General features: G+C 47.9%; 1 protein-coding gene across 1 annotated transcript in view; it reads left to right on the top strand.

The window, feature by feature from the left end:
• LOC147106706 (acyl-CoA 6-desaturase-like) overlaps nucleotides 1–18,923 on the top strand; it is an 80,660-nt gene that overhangs the window by 59,340 nt on the left and 2,397 nt on the right. Inside the window, exon 6 of the mRNA XM_086008506.1 lies at nucleotides 13,876–13,955. Within this exon, the coding sequence (XP_085864632.1) occupies nucleotides 13,876–13,955 (80 nt within the window). The remainder of the gene's footprint in view (nucleotides 1–13,875; nucleotides 13,956–18,923) is intronic.

Genomic DNA, 18,923 nt, shown 5'->3' on the forward strand with positions numbered 1-18,923 from the left:
GAAAAGGGACCACCTCTGTAGCCGTTGTGCCGTCATTATCGGTACGCCCTTCTGAGGGTTGAAAATGGAGACGAGAGGTTGATGATCAGTTAGTAGAGTAAATTTCTGACCGCGCAGGTAGTGATTGAACTTCTTCACCCCCCACACCAGGCTGAGGGCCTCTCTGTCAATCTGGGTGTAGTTACGCTCGGCTGAAGTTAACGAGCGTGACGCAAAAGCTATCGGCCTCTCTGAACCATCAAGGAATTTATGTGACAGTACCGCCCCAACATCGTAGGGAGACGCATCACACGCCAGTCTTATCGGTAGTGATGGGTTGTAGTGAGCCAATACTTCCCTTGAAGTGATTAGGTCCTTACTCTTCTGAAAGGCCCGCTTACATTCATCGCTCCATTTCCATGCTACTCCTGTTCGTAGTAGGGCGTTCAGTGGATGCAGAATTGTGGACAAATTCGGCAAAAACTTATGGTAGTAATTCACCAATCCGAGGAATGACCTCAGTTGCGACACATTTTCAGGTGCTGGAGCCTTAACTACCGCTTCAATTTTGTCAGGGGACTTATGCAACCCCTCTTCATCAATCACGTGGCCACAATACGATATCTGTTTCTTAAAAAACTCGCACTTAGGGCGATTGGCTCGTAGCCCATGTTCACGTAGTCTAGTGAGCACCTGCTCTAGGTTGGCAAGGTGTTCACTGTCATCTTCACCTGTCACTAGGATGTCGTCCAAGTAACACTGAGTCCCCGGAATCCCTTGCAGGACTTGTTCCATCGCTCTTTGCCATATCGCCGGAGCTGATGCTACTCCGAATACCAGTCGATTATACTGGTAAAGACCTTTGTGAGTGTTTATCGTGAGATACTTCCTAGAGGATTCTTCAACCTCCATCTGCAAATATGCTTGTGCTAGGTCAATTTTTGTAAAACGCTTCCCTCTAGATAGTGAGGCGAAGATATCTTCTATCCTTGGAAGAGGATATTGTACTGTGTGAAGGACTGGGTTCACCGTCACCTTGAAGTCCCCACAGATGCGAACCTTCCTTGGCTCCTCAGACTTATTGTTTAACATTTTCTTCATGACAGGAACGATGGGTGTCGCCCACTCGCTCCAGTCTACCTTAGATAACACGCCTGCCTTCTTCAGATTCTCCAGCTCTGCCTCGACGGCTGGGCGAGTTGCATATGGTACCGGTCTTGCTTTGAAAAACTTGGGAATTGCATTCTCCTCTATTTTTATCGAGGCGGTTACGCCTTTAAGAGTGCCCAGTTCTTGTTGAAATACCTCTTTGGCGTCAGCTAAGATTGTTGACAATCGTCCAGGAGTGACGTCGTCATCCTTTTTACCAGCCACCGTCAGTGCCTGAATGGAGTGCCAGTCTAAACTTATCTTTCTGATCCATTCACGTCCCAATAACGGTGGTCCACCATCTTGCAGAATGTAGAGATAAAATTTCCGTATTTTTTTGCCGTTGTGTTCGACAGGCACCCTTATTTTTCCTCTGGGGTATACTTTTTCCCCCGTATACGTCCTCAAGACAATGGATGTCTCTCTCAAGGGTATGTGTGAGAATAGCCGCTCGTAGCCTCGTCGATTCATGACGGTTAGAGCTGATCCTGTATCCAATTCCATTTTGACTTGCGACCCTGCTATCGTGAGGGTGACCCAAATGGTTCGGTGATCCTCTTTTGCGATTACTTTGTGAAGTTTGAGACAGCTTAGTCTCTTGTTCCCGGATTCACTATCGCTCATCTGGTCTTCGGAACTACTGTCCGTCATCTTTTGTACTTTCCTGTACGGTTCCTTAGTAGCCTTTTTGTTGTCGTTGGTCTTCTTCCCAGACCTGCAAACTCATGCAATGTGTCCCATCTTTCCACATTGCCTGCATATTTTGTCCTTGGACCAGCAGTCCTTCTGGTCATGGTTTGTTCTGCCGCAGCGATAACATTTTGCAAATCCCCATGTCATTTCGTGGGTACCGTATTCCTGTGGCTTTTGTTGTATTTCCGCAGCTCCCCTTGCTGCTGCTTCGTACGATACTGCCATGCTGAAAGCCTTATCTAGCGTCAGCTCTTTCTCTGAGAGTAACCTCTTCTGGGTTCCTTCACTCAGGAGTCCACCGACAAATTTGTCCCGTAAGGTATCTGCCAGTCCTGCTCCGAACTGGCAGTGCTTTGATAGCTTGCGTAGTTCCGTAAGGTAATCAGCATTGCTCTCATTTTTATGCTGATTTCTCCTGTGGAATTTAAATCTTTCTGCTATCAGCGGCGGTGTAGGATTTAGGTGTTCCTGTAGGATAGCAACAATTTCATTAAAACTCTTCGTCTTCGGTTTGGCTGGAGTAATCAGGTCCCGCAATAGGCCGTACATTCTTGCGCCCATTAAATTTAGCAATACCGATGCCTTTTTCTCATCGGCTATTTCGTTTGCCTTGCAATATACCTCGACTCTTTCCACATACGTGGTCCAGTCTTCTATTGCATTATCGAAGGCAGTGATATCGCCAGTCTTTGGCATCTTGAAAATCTAAGGTGGCACCTCCCGCACTTTACCTTTGTCCCCGATGGATCAAAATGGCGCCTCCCGCGCTTTTCCTTCTTCCCCGCCAAGTTAAGATGGCGCCTCCCGCGCTTTCCCGCCGCTGCCGCTGCTGCCAACGCTGCTCTCCGCGGTATTTTTATTTTTCTATCGCGCTTCAATATTTGCTCCGTTAATTGAAGAACCGTTCCCGTCGTGGAGCGGACCCTCTGGGACACTTCCCTCCCTCTTCTTAGGTCCGAACACTGCCCGGCTGTGAAGCACCAGCCGCGCCCTGTGTGCTCCACCCTCTCTCTCTTTGCTTCCCGACTCGCTGCCCGGCCCCGTTGCAGAGCCACCCGATCGAGCTCTTGCCCGCCGCAGCCCAGGAAGGATCAGTGCACTGCCTGCCACCAGCCCGATTAGCTGGGAAACCACAGACTGGAGACCAAACCTGGCTCTCGACAGTCTCTCCTGCACTTTTCAATTCGATGATTTAGAGGGCGGTTGCCCACGGCCGACGCCCGTTTCTCGAGTTTCTTTGGATTATTTTTTTTTCTTTCTTCTGGCTTCGACCTTCAATAACATCATCTGAGGTGCTGCCAAGTTGCAGGTAAGTTCGTTTCTTACTCGTCGCCAGTATTGTGTCCGTGTATAATTGAGACACGGACTGCAGGAGTTGATTATAACAAGTCTTTACTGAATGGAGACAACCTGGAAACTGAAACTACAGAAGCCTGCTAGGGCCTTTTATACAGGGGTGGTCACTGCCGGTACTGCAGTCTGAGACCAGTTATTCCCTTAAAGGTACATACACAACACATATGGCAGTTTCAATTATCGTTAACAAAGGAACAGTCTTATTAGAGTCCAAATCCAGTTCATCTTGACAGTGTATCGTCTCCAACTAATGCCTTCTTACAATGGGACGCGTGTATCCATGTTGGTCGCTCCTTTACTTTTACAGCGGTGTTTGTGGTCAGGAGTACCTGGAAGGGTCCCTCAAATCTGGGTTGAAGGCTATTCTTTCGCTTAAAATTTTTATGTAGACGTTATCTCCTGGCTCGAAAGTATGGCACTTTCCTTCAGCGGGGTCGACCTGGGCTTCCTTTACCTGTTGATGGAAACTAGAAATGCATTTGGTTAGTGCAATACAATAACTCAACATATCTTCCTCCATTTTATGAATGTCCATTTGTCTAGCTGTTAAAGGTGCCAAAAAGGGCAATCTCTGTGGTCTTCCCATGACGATCTCATAAGGCGACAATCCTGTAGTTCTGTTGGTAGCAGACCGCATTGTCATTAAAGCTATGGGCAACAATTCAACCCATTTAAGTCCAGTTTCTTTACACAGTTTTGCAAGCTTATTTTTCAGCATCCCATTGTATCTTTCCACCAGTCCAGCCGACTGTGGATGATAACTGCAATGAAGGTGCTGGTTAATCTGTAAGGCTTTGCATAGTACGATAGCAAAATACTGCAGATGTTGGAAATCCAAAATAACAACAGAAAATGCTGGAAAAACTCAGCAGGTCAGGCAACATCCGTGGAGAGAAATTTGAGTTGACGTTTCGGGTTTGACCCTTCTTCAAAACTGGAGAGAAAAGGAACTGGATCGAAGGCAGGGCTGCAATCGGACAAAAGAATAAAAGAACCAAAAGAAGTAAAAGAGATTAGAAGCTAGACGAGATGGTAATAGGCTGGGATTGGGTGTAAAGTGTACTGGCAGGGCAAAAGATAGCTGCCAGGTGTGAGAGAGAAACAAAAGGAAAGGGGGGGGGGGAGGAAAGGAGTGGAAAAATATAAGTAAAAATGAAATAGGGGCCGAGGTTATGATCTGAAATTGTTGAGACCGGAAGGCTGCAGAGTGCCTAATCGGAAGATGAGGTGCTGTTCCTCGAGTTTACGTTGAGCTTCCGTGGAACAGTACAAGAGGCCAAGGACGGTGAGGTCCGAGTGGGAATGGAGCGGTGAATTGAAATGACAGGCGACCGGAAGCTCGGGGTCACCCTTACGGACTGAACGGAGGTGTTCCGCAAAGCGGTCACCCAATCTGCGTTTGGTCTCCCCAATGTAGAGGAGACCGCATCGTGAGCAGCGAATACAGTATACTAGATTGCGAGAAGTACAAGTAAATCGCTGTTTCACCTGGAAGGGGTGTTTGGGGCCCTGGACAGTGGGGAGGGGGGAGGTATAGGGGCAGGTGTTACATCTCCTCCGCTTGCACGGGAAGGTGCCAGGCGAAGGGGAAGGGCTGTTTGGGGTGATAGAGGAGTGGACTAGGGTGTCTCGGAGAGAGCGGTCCCTGCGGAATGCTGAAAGGGGAGGGGAGGGGAAGATACGTTTGGTGGTGGGATCACTTTGGAGGTAGCGGAAATGCCGGAGGCTTTGCATAGTTCCTTGATCACTGTCCCCGTAAAGTGGGATCCATTGTCACTTGACAGTTTTGCTGGTATCCCAAAGCGAGGCACAATGTCCTTCAATAAACAAGTCTGGGCTGGACAGGGGAACATCGGTTAGATCGATACGAGGTTTCGAAACTGATTGCGTAACTTCTTCACATGAATGTGGATCTCCATCTTCCTCTGTTGGCAATAATGTAGCTGGGTTTAGAGTGGTGCATCTTTTGATTATCAGTCTCGGATTTGACGACAATTCAACTTCGTATTTAGTGGCTCTGGCGGAGGTAAGGTGTTGTGTAATCCTCTTGCCACTGGATCCAACTGAATACTAAAGAAAGCTACCGGTCGTTGCTTATCCCCATGTAACTGTGTCAGGACTGATTGGGCAAAGCCAGATTTTTGGTGGACAAATAGATTAAAGGGTTTAGCATAGTCTGGCAGTCCCAACGCTGGGGCTGAAACCATGGCTTATTTCAGTTGACGAAAGGCGTCCTGTGACTCAGGTATCCAATTTAATTCTTCCGGAAGTGATGACATGCTCATGTCCAATAGTGGTCTGGTTATTTCTGAATAGTTCAATATCCATTGTCTACAATAGCCAGTCATTCCTAGAAAATGCTTCATTTCTCTTTTAGTCTTTGGCAACGGTGTGTTGCAAACGACCTTTAATCTATCCGGCGTTAATTCCCTGTTTTAACAATGATTCCATCACTGGCTCAATTCCTTTTTCTGCTTTCTCTGACAATGGATACTGTGACCTTTTGGGTAATGGTGCAGCTGGATTAATTGTAACTTTATAGGGCTGCGCAGTATACATCTTTCCCACTTCGTTTGGGTGTTTTGCCCACAAAATATCGGGTACTTGTTTTAAAAGCGTTTCAGCCTCTTGGCATAGCCACGTTCTTGCTTCCAATTTTTCTTCTCTTGTCAGGAGTCCGTCGAAAGTTATTTTCTGATTTAATCTAACGGAAAATCCCTTATCTCCGTATTCTGTAAGTGTGGCGCCACCCCTACACCAAGTTTTCGAGGTGGGTAAAGAGCCCATACGCTTTACCATAGGTCCTAAATCTTTAGAATGGTGAAATTTGGCTACTGCAAGAGTATAGTGAGGATCGGCATCATTGACCTTGTAGAGTGCCTTCGTAGCTTGTGAGAGGTTAATTAAGGCTGCAACGCCTTCTGGGCCGATGAAAATTTGTCTAATAGTTAGGAGGTATTTTAAATTTTAAAACGGCTGATAAAAGTTTTGAATCGTGAAATCTTGTCCTGTTTTGTCATAACAGGCCGTGCAGTGCAATTTTAAATGCCATTTCCCTAGTTTCAGGGATTCCTGGTATTGTTTTATGGAGCTTGTAATGAATCCCCACGCTCCTAACAGACTGACAAGTTCGGGACTCAAACTTGGGTCAGCAATTTCCCATGCGTAAAGAACAGGGTGTTTTATTTCTGTTACTGGGTACGCATATGCCTTACCTACTGGGATTTCTACCGTTACTCCTGATGGGGAGCAAATGATTGTAGCATTCATTTTGCACAGCAAGTCTCTTCCACATAAATTCATAGAGACATCTCCTGATAACAGAAAGGAGTGTTCTTCCTCAATTCTTCTACTTTTACTGTGAGGGGAGTCGATTGATTCAAGCGTTGTAGTATTCCAGCCAATCCAGCTATCGGGGTCTTTTTCCCATTAATAGGCATTCCTTCAGAATATCCTTTCCCTAACACCGAAAAGGTTACTCCTGTATCTACTAAAATGACATAGGTCTCCCAGCTATTTGCATTTTAATTTCAGGTTCGCTGCGTGAATTTAAAGAAACAACGGGCATTTGGTGGTCTGTGGCACCTGGGGCTGCTGGTGTCAGTCAGTAATTCTGATCTCTATTTCTCCTAAATCCCTGTCCATTTGTAGGGTAACCTCCTGACTGGTCCGAAAAAGGGTTATGGACGGTGAAATTAGGACCTTTATTCTCTAATGGAGGTCCATTATTGGAGGTTTGTTTCTGACGATTTTTCGCAGGGCATTGGTTTGCCCAATGTCCGGGGTGTCTGCAATTGTAACAATTACCAGATCGTCCATACCCTCTTCCTCTACCACGTCTCCCTCTATATTCCCCTCTATTCATCCTTCTATAGTTACCTTGTTGTCCTACCATAATAGAGGAGAAAGGTGTTTCTTCGGGGTAATTTTTTTCTTTTTTTTCTTCTGACTCAACAAACATAGAGGCAGTCTCTTTATCTGGCTGTTCTCTATTTCTCTCTTGTCCATTAAACATTCCTCGAGGCAAGTAATTCTTTCTATGTTAAATGAACCATCTGGGGGAAAGGGTCTAGCTTTACTTATCATCCATTTGGACCAATTTGGTAGATGATCGATAGATGACTGACCACAATTTTTAAGCATAAAGGCTGCTGGTGTGCCTTTCTCGGGTGGTTTGCTTGTACGGGCGCCCATTCTTAACAATCTCACCAACAATCAACAAGTAAACAGTAAACAATGGTTGTAGCAATTATTAACTTACTTCAACTATATCTCGGTCTGCGTTGTACGCCCCTACAGACCAAGTCCTTAATCTCTATATTTATGTAAAATCCTTATGCTTTAATGCGAGGGACACGAACCCTCGTGGAAGGTATCTCACCGGAGGAAAAAGATGCAGGGCTAATGCAAGTCCTTGTAAAAATACAACAATCAATTCCTAAACGATACGTTCTGCCGCGGGACTTCCTATCCCTGGCTTTTCAGGGATTCTAACCCTGCTGAGGGACTCTCTCTCTTTCTCCCCTCTTTACCTGCTGCAGTCTTACTTCTATAGCGCTTTCTTATCCTTATCTAGGTACCTTTACTTTTCCTTTTCTCGACGGTGTTTCAGGATTCAGATCCTCAAGCGTGGTTCCTCTGTTCCATATCCTGAAAGAGGAAACAATCGCGAGATGTGTACTAAGCCCAGAAACATGAGTTTTAACTGATCGCAGTACTGTGGGTAGTGGCAAACAGAACACATTTAGAGCGTGCCAAAGGAGGAATCTCTTTAACTGGCCAGTAGAGAACCGTCCCCAGGCAAGCACAATGATTCCATCCGTTTACTCACCAGCCAACAGCAAGCGATCTCGGTGGAACCTCCAAGTAATACTGTCGAAATCTCGACTCCGAGTAAGACTCTAGACACTGGGTTCCGTCAGAAAAGTAACACTTTAATGTTTTTAATTGCACAAGGGAAGCGTGTCTCAGACAATGGCTGAGGCGACAACTCCAACGAGCACGCATTCGGGCTCTATATTTATACAGTGAAGTAAACAACTCCTGATTGACACATCATTATCATACATCAAACCGTTTCATGCACAAGAACAATGAATAGAACATCTTGTCACATTCCTGTACGTTCATAAGTTAATTATCGCCATATACACAAAGACATCTGTTACCACAGACTTACTCCTATTCCTCTTACATTGTTCAGTTACAGGCTGCACCTTGGGAACGGTTTTGGTACCTAGCACATTCTGTTCTGGCCGTGTTCCAACAGTATTGCATCAGCTATTTCAATACTTAAACTTTTAACCCATGTCAACTATCCCATCATACTTTGCAAGACTGACACAAAACTATACAGGATATTCTATATCTCCACAACTTCCCTGCCCTCTCCCCGTAACCCCTAATTCCCTTATCTGCTAGGAAACTGTCTATCTCCATTTTAAATTTATTTAATGTTGCAGCTTCCACAGCTCTCTGGGGTAGCAAATTCCATAGATTTACTACCCTCTGAGTGAAGAAGTTTCTCCTCATCTCAGTTTTGAAAGGGCAGCCCCTTATTCTTAGATTATGCCCCCTAGTTCTAGTCTCACCCATCAGTGGAAACATCCTCACCGCATCCACCCGATCAAGCCCCCTCACAACCTTATATGTTTCGATAAGATCGCCTCTCATTCTTCTGAACTCCAATGAGTAGAGTCCCAACCTACTCAACCTTTCCTCATACGTCAACCCCCTCACCTCCGGAATCAACCGAGTGAACCTTCTCTGAACCGCCTCGAGAGCAAGTATATCTTTTCTTAAATATGGAAACCAAAACTGCACGCAGTATTCCAGGTGTGGCCTCACCAATACCCTGTATAACTGCAGCAAGACTTCCCTGTTTTTATACTCCATCCCTTGCAATAAAAGCCAAGATTCCATTGGCCTTCCTGATCACCTGCTGCACCTGCATACTAACTTTTTGTGTTTCATGCACCAGGACCCCCAGATCCCTTTGTACTGTAGCACTTTGCAGTTTCTCTCCATTTAGATAATAACTTGCTCTTTGATTTTTTCTGCCAAAGTGCATAACCTCACACTTTCCAACAGTATATTGCATCTGCCAAATCTCTGCCCACTCACTTAGCCTGTCTATGTCCTTTTGCAGGTTTTTTATGTCCTCCTCACTCACTGCTTTCCCTCCTATCTTTGTATCGTCGGCAAACTTGGATATGTTGCACTCGGTCCCTTCCTCCAAATCGTTAATATAGATTGTAAAGAGTTGGGGTCCCAGCACTGACCCCTGCGGAACACCACTAGTTACTGATTGCCAGCCCGAGAATGAACCATTTATCCCAACTCTTTGTTTTCTGTTAGATAGCCAATCTTCCACCCATGCCAGTATATTACCCCCAATCCCGTGATTTCTTATCTTGATCAGTAATCTTTTGTGTGGAACCTTGTCAAATGCCTTTTGGAAGTCCAAATACACTACATCCACTGGTTCCCCTTTATCCACCCTGTATGTTACATCCTCAAAGAATTCGAGCAAATTTGTCAAACATGACTTCCCCTTCATAAAACCATGCTGACTCTGTCCTATTAAATTATGTTGATCCAAATGCTCTGTTACTGTTTCCTTAATAATGGACTCCAACATTTTGCCAACCACAGATGTTAGGCTAACTGGTCTATAGTTTCCAGCTTTTTGTCTACTTCCCTTCTTAAATAAGGGTGTTACATTAGCAGTTTTCCAATCTGCCGGGACCTTTCCTGAGTCCAGGGAGTTCTGGAAAATAATCACCAATGCATCCACAATCCCTACCGCCACTTCTCTCAAGACCCTAGGATGTAGGCCATCAGGTCCGGGGGATTTATCTGCCTTAAGTCCCATTATTTTACTGAGTACCATCTCCTTCGTGATTTTAATCGTCTTTAGCTCCTCCCCCCCATTGCCCCCTGTTTGTTCAGTGTTGGGATATTTTTAGTGTCCTCTACTGTAAAGACTGATACAAAATATTTGTTCAGCATCTTTGCCATCTCCATGTTCCCCACCACTAGTTTCCCGGTCCCATCCTCTAAGGGACCAACGTTCACTTCAGCCACCCTTTTTCTTTTTATATAGCTGTAGAAACTCTTGCTATCTGTTTTTATATTTTTTGCTAGTTTACTTTCATAATCTATCTTCCCTTTCTTAATTAATCTTTTAGTTATTGTTTGCTGGCTTTTAAATGCTTCCCAATCTTCTATCCTCCCACTAGATTTGGCTACTTTATATGCCCTTGTTTTCAGTCGGATACTATCCTTTATTACTTTACTAAGCCACGGATGGCTGTCTTTTCTTTTACTCCCCTTTTTCCTCAGTGGAATATATTTATCTTGAAAGATGTGAAATATCTTCTTGAATGTAGACCACTGCTCTTGTACCGTCTTACACTTTAATCTGTTTTCCCAGTCCACTTTAGTCAATTCTACTCTCATACCTTCATAGTCTCCTTTATTTAAGCTCAGTATGCTGGTTTGAGATCCAACTCTCTCACCCTCAAACTGAATTTGGAATTCAACCATACTATGGTCACTCATTCCAAGGGGATCCTTTACTAGGACATTTTTTAATAATCCTGTCTCATTACACAGGACCAGATCTAAGATTGCCTGCCCCCTGGTTGGTTCAGTTACATACTGCTCAAGGAACCCATCCCTAATACACTCTATGAACTCTTCCTCAAGGCTGCCATGCCCAATTTGATTAGTCCAGTCAATATGAAAGTTAAAATCCCCCATGATTATAGCTGTTCCCTTATTACAAGCCCCAACTATTTCCTGATTTATACTTCGACCAACAGAGTTGCAACTGTTAGGAGGCCTATAGACTATGCCCACTAGTGACTTTTTCCCCTTCTTATTCCTTATCTCCACCCAAACTATTTCACTATCCTGATCCTTTGACCCAATATTATTTCTGACTATTGCAGTGATTCCATCCTTGATTAACATAGCAACCCCACCTCCCTTTCCTTCCTGTCTGTCCTTCCTAATTGTCAAATACCCTTGTATGTTTAGTTCCCAGTCATGATTATCTTGCAGCCATGTTTCCGTAATGGCCATCAGATCATACCCATGTGTAGTTATTTGTACCGTCAACTCGTCAATTTTGTTACGAATGTTGCGTGCATTCAGATAAAGAACTTTCAAATATGTTTTCTGACAATTTATTCCTGCTTTTACCCCTTTTACTACTTTACCTTTATCATTATGTACATTCTGTCCCTTCCTGACACGCTCTGGTTTTTAATTCCCCCACTGCTACCTTGCTCTATTGCCTTCTCCGCTGTCATTTTTATTTTTCACTCTCTTAAAACCTCCCCCCGACTAATTAGTTTAAAGCCCTCTCTACAGCCCTAGTTATTCAATTCGCCAGGACTCTAGTCCCAGCACTGGCCAAGTGAAGTCCGTCCCAATGGAACAGCTCTCTCCTGTCCCAGTACTGATGCCAGTGCCCCAGGAAGCAAAACCCATTTCTCCCACACCAGGCTTTGAGCCACGCATTTAACTCTCTAATTTTATTTACCCTAGCCAAATTTGCACGTGGCTCAGGTAGTAATCCAGAGATTATTACCCTTGTGGTTCTGCTTTTTAATTTGGCCCCTAGCTGCTCAAACTCCCTCAGCAGAACCTCCTTCCTTGTCCTATCTATGTCGTTGGTACCAACATGGGCCACGACAACTGGATCCCCCCCCTCCCACTCCAAGTTTCTCTCCAGCCCAGAGGAGATGTCCTTAACCCTGGCACCGGGCAGGCAACACAGCCTTCGGGACTCTCGCTCTCGGCTGCAAAGAACTCTATTTATCCCCCTAACGATACTATCCCCTACCACTACAACATTTCTTTTATCTCCCCCCACTTGAATGGCCCCCCGCTCCACGGTGCTGTGGCCGGGTTGCTCATCCTCCCCGCAGTCCCCGTTCCCATCCTCACAGGGAGTAAGAGCCTCAAACCTGTTGGACAAGAGCAAGGGCTGCGGCTCCTCCAACACTACCTCCTGGATCCCCGTACCTGCCTCACTTCTAGTCACACCATCCTGACCCTGGCCACGGACTACATCTGAATTAATTAATCTAATTGGTGTGACTACCTCCTGATACACAGAGTCCAGGTAACTCTCCCCCTCCCTGATGTGTCTCAGTGTTTGAAGCTCGGACTCCAGCTCTTCAACACAGAGCTGGAATTCCTCGAGCAGCCAACACTTACTGCAAATGTGATCACTGTGAGCATCAATGGTGTCCACCAGCTCCCACATATTGCAGCAGCAACACATCACCTGATCTCCCATTCTATGTAATTAATTAAATTTATTAATATTATTCTTAAATACCCTCTGCCCCGATTCTAGATGATGAATATCACACCTTAGAAACTAAAAACCACAGAGTTTAAGCTTAAAAAAGAGAGAAATACTCACCAACCAATCACTTACCCGCTTTCTGGTGACATCACACTTGGATTACTTTTTACCTCTCTCCTTCCCTCTGAGGTCCGAGACTGGAGACTGGTAAGCCTTACCTGGGTCTCTGAAGCCTTTTTAAGTTTCACGCTCGCGCCTCCCACCGATACCCGCGGTCTGAGGCCTTACCTGGGTCTCTGACGCCTTTTTAAGCTTCCCGCTCGTGCCTCCCGCCGATACCCGCGGTCTGAGGCCTTACCTGGGTCTCTGAAGCCTTTTTAAGCTTCCCGCTCGCGCCTCCCGCCGATACCCGTGGTCTGAGGCCTTACCTGGGTCTCTGAAGCCTTTTTAAGCTTCACGCTCACGCCTCCCGCCGATACCCGCGGTCTGAGGCCTTACCTGGGTCTCTGAAGCCTTTTTAAGCTTCCCGTTCGCGCCTCCCGCCGATACCTGCAGTCTGAGGCCTTACCTGGGTCTCTGAAGCCTTTTTAAGCTTCCCGCTCGCTCATCTTAAACACTTCAATCAGATCACTCCTTAATCTTCTATATTCAAGGGAATACAAGCCCAGTCTATGCAATCTGTCCTGATAATTTAACCCTTTTGGCCCCAGCATTATTCTGGTGAATCTGAGCTGCACCCCCTCCAAGGCCAACATATCCTTCCTGAGGTGTGGGACCCAGAACGGAATGCTGTACTCCAGACAGAGTCTAACCAGAGCTCTGTACAGCTGTTGTTCTTAGGCTGAGAGTGATTTAGAAACTGGCAGTATAACTCTGGTTCCTCACTCCCATGCCACTCCGTACAAGTATGAGGTCAGTACCTGTAATATAACAACTTGCCTTAGAAGACAGTAATGATATAGAATGTGTTTCCAAAACAAGCACCATTGATGGTTTGTTTGTCAATGTGCAGCTCAGTGCTTCCTGAAAAACAGGCTGGTCTGGGCAGAGCAACAATACAGAGAAGTTGCATTCAACCTGATTCAGCTCAACTCAGCAAACCTGTATTATGTATTGTGCCTGGCTTATGTCAACAAAACAAATATAGTGAGGGAATGTAGCTTTATAATAAACTCAACAGCCAGCTTCATGTCCTGATACTGTACCAACAAGACACCTGATGTGGGTGGTCAACAGGCTGGAGTGTCGAGGCACAAGCCTATAGGCCGTCTTCAGCAGTTTGAAGTCTGACTGTCAACCTGCATGCCAGGTGTTTTCAGATCATTATCCCTCAGGATGTCTAATGACGTACCATTCTGTTTTTGATTCTCCAGTTGGACGCCACGTGTAATATTGAACAATCCTCCTTCAATAACTGGTTCAGTGGCCATCTCAACTTCCAGATCGAGCACCAGTAAGTACTGTCCTCTTTCAAACAGGAAACATTTGATAAGGTAGGGGACAGTTTTTTTTGGGGGGGAGGGGGGGGTGGGGGGGGGGGGTGGGGGTATGGGTGGAGGCACACACCATTAACATATTGGCATTTCACCTCTTTGAGACCAAGGTTAGAATCCAGACCTGATTCATGGGATCTTTTCATGGGCTCCTGATCTGAGTATGTTTGCTGTGACACTGTGGGGAAATAAATGTTCCATTGACAAATATGCTTTGCCTTAATAAGTAAAACAATGACCCAATAATATTAATACATTGTGGCGGAGCCACCAAGGGTCTCAGAACAATTGGTAATAATCCCTTTAACTACAGTATAGTGCAACCGCGGACTGCACCTTTAAACTGCCTGTTAACTGTACTGTATGGTGTTTTCCTGCACTCCACGTGATGACGTCATGACGCTGCTCACGTGACCACCAGTGGCGCGAAGAACGTGATGACGTCATGACGTCAGCTTCCAGAATCTTCCAGTAGTCGTCGAGTGCCCAGCAAGCTGTATAGACCTGTATACCGTTTCTCCTGTAGTTTCCCTGCTAACTTCGTTGTTCATTAAAACCTGTTGATTTGATTCATCCAGTTGAATACTTTATTCAGCTAGGAACCTCCGTTCCTACATTGGTGACCCCGATCTCGTCGGACAACTTTCGTCAAGGATGAACACGAACGCCATCGCCCTTAAACTGCCGCAGTTCTGGGAACAGCAGCCAGCAGCATGGTTTTTCCAGGCAGAAGCACAGTTCGCTCCCCGGGAGGTCACAGCGGATGCGACCCGTTATTATTACGTGGTTGCCGCTCTCGACAGTGCCACGGCCTCACGGGTCGTCAGCATCCTTGGAAGCCCACCGGAGGAGGGCAAGTACGAAGCGCTTAAAGCCCGTTTGCTACAGGTATTTGATCTTAATAAGTCGGAGCGGGCACGCAAGCTTATTTCCATGCCCGGCCTCGGGGACTCAAAACTGTCAGAGCTGATGAGTCAAATGCTCACGCTGTTGGGAGCAGAACCCCAATGCTTTTTATTCCGTGAGCTATTCCTCTGCCAGCTACCCGAATCGGTTCAGGCGGCATTGGCCAACACAGCCATCACAGACGGTGCTGAACTCGCTGCAGAGGCAGACAAGATATTTACTGTTACTCAACAAGGTTGTGCAGCCGCGAGGCGCTTTTCCCCCACACGAGAGAAAACCAGCCCGCCCCCAGCAGGATGGTGCGCGTACCACGCCCGTTTTGGCGCCAAAGCTCGATGCTGTCGGCCTCCTTGCAGTTTCCCTCAAGAAAACAAACAAAAAAAACTCCAACAAGCCCGCGTCCTCCCGGACGGATGACAAGGTCTAAAAAGCACAGCAAGTTAGCTATGGCGGCGGGCTCAGCGGGCAAACTCATTTATGTTACGGATTCCGTTACGGGCCGCCGATTCCTGTGCGACACTGGTTCACAGTGCAGCATCCTCCCGGCTTCAAAGCTGGACCTACTATCCGGCAGCCAAGGGCCTTCCCTCGTGGCAGTAAATGGCGCTGCCATGCGTACATAGATACATAGATACATAGAAGATAGGAGCAGGAGTAGGCCATTCGGCCCTTCGTGCCTGCTCCGCCATTCGATGAGATCATGGCTGATCCTTTAATTCAGTATCCCGTCCCCGCCTTCTCTCCGTAACCCTTAACCCCTTTTGCCCGTAGAAATATATCTAATTCCCTCTTAAATATATTTAATGAGCTGGCGTACACTGCCCTCTGTGGCAATGAGTTCCACAGGTTCACCACTCTCTGAGTGAAGAAATTCCCCCTCATCTCTGTCCTAAATGGTTTAGCCCTTATCCTTAAATTATGTCCTCTAGTTCTGTTCTCACCCGCCAAGGGAAACATTCCTTCTGCATCCAGTCTGTCTAGACCTGTCAGAATTTTATACACTTCTATGAGGTCCCCTCTCAATCTTCTAAACTCCAGTGTGTACATCCCTAAACTACATAGTCTCTCCTCATAGGTCGGTGAATCGGGAAACGGACGGTAAACTTAACCTTCGCCGGTCAACGTTTTGTCTGCGACTTTATTACAGCCAAGGTCTCACAGGCCATCCTGGGGGCCGATTTTTTCTGCGCCAACGGTCTGCTGGTCGACGTCCAACACTGCCGACTCATTAATGCGTCCACTTTCCACGCAGTGCCCTGCCACCGCAGCACCGCCGTGTCCTGGTCGGTGGCCTGCGCGGTTCCGTCGCAAGACGGCTTTACGCGCCTGCTTGGCGAATTCCCGGAGCTCACCAGGCCCACTTTTTCTGCTACAAGCACATGGCACGGGGTGGAGCACCATATCTCCACGACCGGAGCACCAGTTTACGCTCGGGCACGGCGATTAGAAGCCGGCAAGCTGGCAGCCGCAAAGGCTGAGTTCCAGACCATGAAGCGCCTCGGGATCATCCGGCGTTCGGACAGCCCTTGGTCTTCCCCACTGCACATAGTACCCAAACCAGGCGGCGGATGGCGACCTTGCGGGGATTACAGACGCTTAAACGACGCCACGACACCGGACAGGTACCCTATTCCCCACATCCAAGATTTTTCGGCTCATCTGGCTGGAAACGCTATATTTTCTAAAGTGGATCTCGTTCGTGGATATCACCAAGTTCCGGTACACCCTCCAGACGTCCCCAAAACGGCAGTCATCGCTCCGTTCGGCCTTTTTGAGTTCCTCCGCATGCCATTCGGTCTGAAAAATGCAGCTCAAGCATTCCAGCGTTTGATGGACTCTGTATTACGGGACCTACCCTTCATTTTTGTCTATTTGGACGACATCCTAATAGCCAGTAAGGATTCGACAGCTCACATGGCCCACTTACGTACACTTTTCTCCCGACTCAGCCAACACGGCCTTATTGTCAATCCGGCCAAATGCACGTTCGGAGTATCCTGCATTGATTTCCTGGGACACAGGATTACCCCAGAAGGCGCCGTCCCACTAGCCACCAAGGTAGAGGCAGTTACCGCATTCCCGCAGCCTCGCACGGTCAAATCCCTGCAAGAGTTCTTGGGGATGGTAAATTTTTATCATCGTTTCGTCCCCAAAGCGGCCCGGTTGATGCAACCGCTGTACGAAGCACTAAAGGGAAAGTCGGGCAAGGATGTTCTCACTTGGACACTGCAAATGGACCAAGCGTTCCGCGATACCAAGGCGGCGTTGGCAGATGCAACTCTGCTGGCACACCCACTTCCGGGCGCGACTGTTGCCCTCACTACGGATGCCTCCGACTACGCCATCGGAGCAGTTCAAGAGCAATGGGTCGACGGGGGTTGGCAGCCGTTAGCCTTTTTCAGCCGCCAACTGCGCAAGAACGAGCGTAAGTATAGCACTTTTGACAGAGAGCTGCTAGCCCTGTTTTTGGCCATCAGGCATTTCCGTTTCCTCCTAGAAGGCCGCCCGTTCACTGCCTTCGTGGACCACAAGCCGCTCACTTTCGCCATGGCCAAAGCGGTGGAGCCTTGGTCAGCTCGGCAGCAGCACCACCTCACGTTTATATCCGAATTCACGACGGATTTGCGGCACGTGTCAGGCAAGGATAATCTCGTGGCAGATTGCCTTTCCCGAGTTCCAGTCCAGGCAGTCCACCTGGGCATCGATTTCGTCGGACTGGCAGGGGATCAACTGGCAGACCCAGAGGTACAAGCGTTTAGGACCACGCCTTCCAGTTGGCAGGTTGCAGACGTGCCGTTTCAAGAGGCAGGAACCACGCTCCTGTGCGACACATCCATGGGAGTGCCCCGGCCCATCGTGCCGGTCGAATGGCGCAAGAAGGTATTCCAGGCAATCCACGGGTTATCTCACCCGGGGATGCGGGCTTCTCAATGGCTACTGTCCCGCAAATTCGTTTGGAAAGGCATGCATTTGGGCGTCCGGGACTGGACAAACAATTGCGTCGATTGCCAAAAGTCCAAAGTTCACCGTCACGTCAAGGCCCCGCTGGCAAATTTCCCGGTGCCTGAGCGCCGTTTCGACCACGTTCACGTGGATTTAGTAGGCCCCCTTCCCGGGTCACATGGATTCACACACCTCCTGACAGTCGTAGACCGGACCACCAGGTGGCCAGAGGCGATTCCCTTGGCCGCCACCATCGCAGCAGACGCAGCCAGGGCATTTCTTTCGTCGTGGGTAGCTCGTTTCGGGGTGCCATCGGACATCTCCTCGGACCGAGGTCCGCAATTCACCTCAGAGCTGTGGAACGCAGTGGCACAAGGCCTGGGTGCCAAGCTGCACCGTACCACCGCGTACCATCCGCAGGCGAATGGCCTGTGCGAAAGGTTTCATCGGTCCCTCAAAGCGTCCCTCCGTGCCAGCCTGAGAGGACCCAACTGGGTGGATAGGCTCCCATGGGTGATGCTAGGCCTCCGGACAGCACCAAAGGAGGATCTTCAGTCTTCATCGGCTGAGCTGGTTTATGGCCAGACACTCAGAGTGCCAGGTGACTTCCTCCCTCCACACACCGAACCATGGTCTGCAGCTCAACAGCTCCTACTTCATCAGGAGGCGGCTAGGAATTTCCGGCCCATCCCAACCTTGCAGCACGACCTGTAGAGGCCTCACGTTCCGACAGAGCTCATGAGTTCGGACTATGTCTTTATTCGGCAAGACGGTCACAGAGACCCACTCAAGCCGCCGTATACCGGACCTTTTCGTGTCATCTCATCAGGGGAAAAGTTCTTCACAGTCGAAGTCGGTGGAAAGTCTGATACTGTTTCTGTCGACCGGCTCAAACCAGCCCACCTGGATCGGACTGAGCCTGTCGTGGCCGCCCAACCGCCTCGCCGTGGCTGACCGCCATTAGCCACCAGACCAGCTGTGCATCAACCCACCGTCGAACAGCCCGATTCGGCCTCCGACGCGCCTGCACCTCTGACCTCTGTTTCTGCCTTGCCCAAGACGCCGCTTCTGTCGCAATC

Source organism: Somniosus microcephalus, chromosome 15 (genome assembly GCF_052327205.1).
Source record: "Somniosus microcephalus isolate GS21.2 chromosome 15, FLI_Smic_1.0, whole genome shotgun sequence".
NCBI lineage: Eukaryota > Metazoa > Chordata > Chondrichthyes > Squaliformes > Somniosidae > Somniosus > Somniosus microcephalus.